We start from the raw sequence: 6,272 nt of genomic DNA on the forward strand, positions 1-6,272 counted from the left end.
TTAAGTGGAAGTTCTGATATCCGAGCTATGAACATGGAGGATTTCAGATACGCACATGAACGGGTAAGATTTGCTTGATTATGCTGCTGTTTTTGTTTTTAACCTTTTCATATTGTTTTTGGGGCTCAGTGAAGTGTAACCATTCTCATTGGTGTTGAATCAGGTGGGTTCGAGCGTTTCATCAGAGTCTGTGAACACGACAGAGCTTCAACAATGGAACGAACTCTACGGGGAAGGTGGATCCAGAAAGCAGCAATCACTCAGCTACTACATGTAGACTAGGATTGAATCTACGTTAGAAAACCATAGCTCAATTTTCGTCTCAAAAAGAAGAATGTACAATTTTCAGGGTGAACAGAATAATACAATAAGTGAAAGAGGTTGAACTAGATTTGTTTTGTTTTGATACAAGCCGGTCAGGTTTGGTCACTAGTTCCAAAAGACTTATATATATCTTGGCGGGGATGGGACTCTTGCAGTTGTCACTTTTCTAACAGTTTGTAAACACGTGTCTCATATGTCAGAAACTTTGGATAAACTTATCAACAATCAAAGGCACAATTATACAACCAACACGTTGGATAATCTCAAAAACGCTTAGTTAACGAGGTTTTGTGGCATTGGTTTTTGCCGTTAAGTACTTTAAGTTAATCTCATTCTCTGATTAATTTCCATGGAAGGAAGGTGATGAGTTCATCATCAATCTCTCTCTTTAGTCTTTACTGATACATGATGATGAAAAGTAAATCTCCTTCCTTTTCTTCTTTCTCTGCCTAACTCCTGAACCTCAAAGATCTTTCTCTCCCAAAGCTCTTCTTAAATTGAGATTATTACAACCGGTTTAGTTTGTTGGTTGAAAGACTTTTGCAATCTAATCTTGCCAAACCAAAAATTGCAAGAAATCTCCACCTTGATTTTAATTACGGTTAAGCTTTAAGCTTGATTAAATACTAATAACACCATATACAATTATTTAGCTGCGATTTTTCACGTTAGCAATATTTATTACTGTTAATAAATTTTCCTAGATGATATATACAGTAAAAAATCCCGAATGATACTAAATCAGGCGCCAATATGTTTTGTAAAAAAAATTTCCCAAATCATACATACATACCGATTTCACAGGGTCGACCAAACCGAATTATTTAATCGTCCGGTTAGGTTAAATTGAGCAGGCACTTGTGCTGCCGACACGCAGTTCATCTCTATAACATGGATTCGGCAAGCAGTCCACACACAGATGTATAACTGAAGTCTGGAAGCCATTTCCCACTCAGAGGAGGGATCAGCGAAGCGAAAAAAATGTCAGATCTGGTCACCACGTCGTCGTCGCCGTCGCCAGCACCGAGATCCGCCACAGACTTCTTCTCGGATCCTTACGACTCCCATCCTCTTTGGTTCAAGCCTTCCCTCTTCCTTTCCCCTGGCTTCGACTCCGAGTCCTACATCTCAGAGCTCCGTACATTCGTTCCCTTTGACACTCTCCGATCCGAGCTCCGGTCCCACCTTGCATCCCTTAACCGTGAACTTGTTGATCTCATCAACCGAGACTACGCCGATTTCGTCAATTTAAGCACTAAGCTCGTCGACATCGATGCGGCTGTTGTCCGTATGCGCGCTCCGCTTCTTGAGCTCCGTGAGAAGATCACTGCATTTCGTGGATCTGTTGAGGCCGCGCTTTTCGCACTAAGGAATGGGTTGCAGCAACGCTCTGATGCTGCTGCTGCTAGGGAGGTTCTCGAATTGTTGCTCGACACATTTCATGTGGTATCCAAGGTCCAAAATTCTGATTTCTCAATCTTAATAAGCGTAATCTCGAGTCTTCTTGTCGTCGGTTATTAGAGATCTAGATAACAGGGTTTATGTAAGCTTGTCGATCTTCTTAGTCTACTCTCCAATGATTAATTTCTATTATATTTTCAATTGGTTTTGATCCGTAATGGTTATGCATTGTTTTACGTTTATGCTGAGCAAAGATGTTGCTCCATTGCTTTTAGATAATCTGAATGCTTGACGACGTAAATAATGCGTATTCATTGTAATTGTAGGTTGAAAAGCTTATTAAAGTTCTACCAAGTACTCCTTCTGACTGGCAAAGCGAGGATGTGAATTCCATGGGAAGGATTTCTATGAATGATGAGAATTCTACGCAGCAAGATGGGACAACCATGAGAGAAACCCAGAGCATGCTTCTCGAAAGAATAGCTAGTGAAATGAATCGGCTCAAGTTCTATATGGCTCATGCACAGGTCTCCATCATGCATTTACTTCTTCTTTTTTTTTTTTGCATAGTCCCAATTCCTAGTCTCATTATAGATTGCATCAGAAATGAACCTCTCTTCCTTTTACTGCATTTAGCAGTAGTGTGTTGGGAATCAATTCATTGGCTTTGTGAAGATTGCTGACAAAAAAAATGGGTTACATGAAATGTTACATAGTAAAAAATCTTCAGAAATCTCTGGTGTTTTGGAAAACTCCAGTATACTTGTTCGCCTCAGAAGACAATAGAAAGTCTGATGACTGTTGCTCACTACTTTTTTCTATTATGCCAGTACAGAACCTGCCTTTCATTGAAAACGTGGAGAAGAGGATTCAGAGCGCTAGTGTGTTATTGGATGCTAGCCTGGGTCATTGCTTCATTGATGGGCTAAACAACAGGGATACAAGTGTCCTTTACAACTGCTTACGTGCATACGCTGCCATTGATAACACCAACAATGCAGAAGAAATTTTCCGTACAACGGTTGTGGCTCCATTTATACATAAAATCATCACACATGAAACATCAACGGATGCTGCTGGAACATCCGGAGATGAACTTGAAAACGATTACAAACAGATCAAGCATTTTATTGCGAAGGACTGTAAAATGCTGCTAGAAATATCTTCAACGGGTAATTCGCTAAAATCGCTGTGTGATCATATATGTTGTAGACATCCAATTTGCTTTTTTCAAGTTCGATGTTTGTCAAGAACATTTGTTTTCCTGTTAACATTTGAAGAATTTTTTTTACCCCATTAACACAGTAACCTAGGTTTCATGGCTTATTTCCTTCTAAGTGGTGTTGTTTTATATTTCACTCATCGTACTCTTTGCTTGGTATCTTGTGCTAAAAAAGACAAATCGGGTTTACACGTCTTCAACTTCTTGGCAAATTCAATCCTGAAAGAAGTTCTTTCGGCAATCCAGAAAGTCAAACCAGGAGCATTTTCTCCTGGAAGGCCTACAGAGTTCTTGAAGAATTACAAGGCAAGCTTGGATTTCCTGGCATATCTTGAAGGTAGAGTAACTGATGTTTATCTTCCTCTGAGCTTGATCATATATTAATGTGGCTTATATGAGCATAAAACATAAGTTAATACTAGGTGATAATCTGAATCTTTTTCAGTTGACTCATACCATATACTTCTTATGAAGGTTATTGTCCGTCAAGGTCTGCTGTAACTAAGTTTCGAGCTGAAGCTATATACATGGAATTCATGAAGCAATGGAATGTGGGAGTATATTTTTCACTGAGGTACTTTAGAAACATCATAGATGGCTGTCGTTTTACCATTAGATTAGTGGTTTCTCAGCTTCTCTAACTCAAATATGCGTAATTTCAGGTTCCAGGAGATAGCTGGAGCCTTGGATTCTGCTCTTACTTCCCCATCTCTGGTTTTCATTCAGGATTCAGATAAACAAAGTTTGCTCAACTTAATTCTCAGACAGAGTGGTACCCTTCTGGAGTGCTTGCGGTCATGCTGGAAAGAAGATGTTCTCGTTTTCTCTGCTGCTGATAAATTTCTTCGCTTGACCTTGCAGCTTCTTTCGAGGTTTGTGAAATTCGACTATAATATTATCCACGTTTACTAGTTTTTGTTTCAATTGTAAATTTGATTATGTGTTAATGACATGTAGATATAGCATGTGGGTGTCATCTGCGCTGAATACTAGAAAGAGTAATGCCAACCCGACTCCTGGTTGTGGATGGGCAGTTTCAGCCACTGCAGAAGATTTTGTATATGTAAGTTATTTCTTATGTGGAATGTTTCTGAGCTCCACTTGTTTTGGACATTTTGGGATTTCGGGAGTTTTATGTGTACTATCAGCTGCAGTTATGTTCTGTGCCTGTGGGCTAGCTTAATTTCCATTATGTTTAGAATAGAATGAAAAAAATGCTGTGGAAAATAAGTAAACTCGGAATATCTGCTTTACTATACACGAATAGACCAATTGGTTGATCATTTGATTTTTTGGAATATTTACACGTTTCCTTCCTGGCAGGTTATACATGATGTAAATTGTCTAGTCTCAGAAGTTTGTGGCGATTACATTGGACAAATATCACAGTATTTAACTTCATGCTCCACTGAAGTTCTTGATGTAGTGAAAATGAGCATAGAACAGGGTGGGGCATCATTAGAGAAAGTCCTACCTTTAGTTACCAAGACAATAATTGACGTCGTTGTTGATAAATCTGTTGAGGTAAAGCTCTGAAAAGCATTAGATCCAGATTTGTTTGACTGCATTAGTGAGCATTAATGTTGTGTATAACTTGTAGTATTGCTGAATTAGTTTGGAGGTATTCTCCATGTATCACACATGTTTAACTCTGTAATGTTAAATGTTTTCTTCTCTCCTATAGGACCTAAGGCAGCTCAAGGGAATAACCGCTACATATAGGATGACTAATAAGCCACTCCCTGTTAGGCACTCACCATACGTCGTCGGGCTATTGCGTCCTGTAAAGGTATTCATTCAGCTTTGGTGTTGCGATTATTAAAAGTTCATAATAACTTGACTGGTGAAATTCTGAAGTGTGGATTTTTGCACCTTCTCTTTTACAAGGCTTTTTTGGAGGGAGATAAGGCTAGACATTACTTGACCGAAAAAATAAGGGAGGAATTACTGCATGGTACTGTCACTGAAATTACCAGGCGGTATTATGAATTAGCAGCTGAACTTGTTAGCGTGGTAAGTACTCTGTTATAAATACTTTTTGATTTTTGATTAGTATATAATGAAACTGAGATTTATAACACTCTTTTAGGAAATTACCCAAAACTAAAAATAGGATTTGGACAATCATTTTCTCTGTCCCTAAAATTCGTTTTCAAATTCAGTTATTGCTATATAAAGATGCAGAAATGGTGAGTAATTTATATGTTGTGGTGAAAGGCGGTAGAGATACTGATTGTATTATGTAACAGGCAAGAAAAACAGAGTCATCGCTTCAGAAATTACGTCAAAATGCACAGAGACGAGCAGGTGCAGCATCAGGTGTTTCTGATCAAAATGTATCTGAAACAGACAAGATGTGTATGCAGTTGTTCCTTGATATTCAGGTAACCCTCTTTAGTGAGTTTGAATGTGGGATTAGTATATATTACCTGCAAATTTTAGTTTCCAAGGAAGTAACATCATCTGGCTAAATATCTTGCCAGGAGTATGGCCGAAACATTTCTGCACTGGGGTTGAAACCGGCAGATATCCCGGCTTACTGTTCCTTTTGGCAATGCGTTGCACCAGCGGATAAGCAAAACACGATCAGTGTCTGAGGACTCACGCTGCATTTTTATAAACATCATCACGGGGTATCATGTCTTATAATAAAGAAACGTAATCGCCTCTTCTTCTTTTTGTTGCTTGTGTCTGGTTGTTATAATCGTGAAGAGAAGAGGAAGAGAGTTTTGTTGAAAGAGAGGGGTGTTTTCCGAAGTTGGATTATGATTGAGAGATTCATGACATAGTGCCAGCTTTGGCCATTCTAATCTTTTGTAGGACTACTTTCATTTTAAGTATATAACACGCATCAGAGGGAATGAAACTTTTATTTTTCTAGTTTTTTGTGTAAAACCAAAGAAATTGTCAATGGTCTGACACAAACTAAATTGATATTTTAATATTGCCATTCAAAATCTCTATTATTATGGAACTAGGGAATTTGATGGTGTAAATATCTTATCTTATTATTATTGATAAATCGAATGAGGTTACATATTAATTGTAAAGGCAAAGCCCAAAACCTAAACTGACTAAGTATAAAGGAGATGGCCAACGGGCCTTATTGCTTTGGACGTACATGGGTCCTGTATGGACCGGTTATGAAAGATCCACTCCAAGTGTTTTACAACACTCCTTTTGGATGACATAACCGTGCCGATGCTAAGGGATTGATGCAATACGTTTGGGGGTGCTGCCTCATTAAAACCGTACCAGGAAAACCCAATGGGACAAAACCATGGTGAAGGAAAAAGAGTACAACACGCATTGCTCCCCCTGTTCT

General features: G+C 38.7%; 1 protein-coding gene across 1 annotated transcript; it reads left to right on the plus strand.

Moving 5' to 3' along the window:
* LOC104722494 (conserved oligomeric Golgi complex subunit 2-like) lies at positions 1,246-5,891 on the plus strand. The gene is made up of 12 exons (XM_010440657.2): positions 1,246-1,779; positions 2,052-2,252; positions 2,561-2,897; positions 3,123-3,284; positions 3,422-3,521; positions 3,610-3,819; positions 3,905-4,010; positions 4,271-4,471; positions 4,632-4,736; positions 4,835-4,960; positions 5,197-5,331; positions 5,431-5,891. Exons 1-12 carry the CDS (start codon positions 1,306-1,308, stop codon positions 5,542-5,544), a joined length of 2,271 nt encoding a protein of 756 aa, XP_010438959.1. The 5' UTR covers positions 1,246-1,305; the 3' UTR covers positions 5,545-5,891.

The sequence above is a fragment of the Camelina sativa genome, chromosome 11 (assembly GCF_000633955.1).
Source record: "Camelina sativa cultivar DH55 chromosome 11, Cs, whole genome shotgun sequence".
Taxonomy (NCBI): Eukaryota; Viridiplantae; Streptophyta; class Magnoliopsida; order Brassicales; family Brassicaceae; genus Camelina; species Camelina sativa.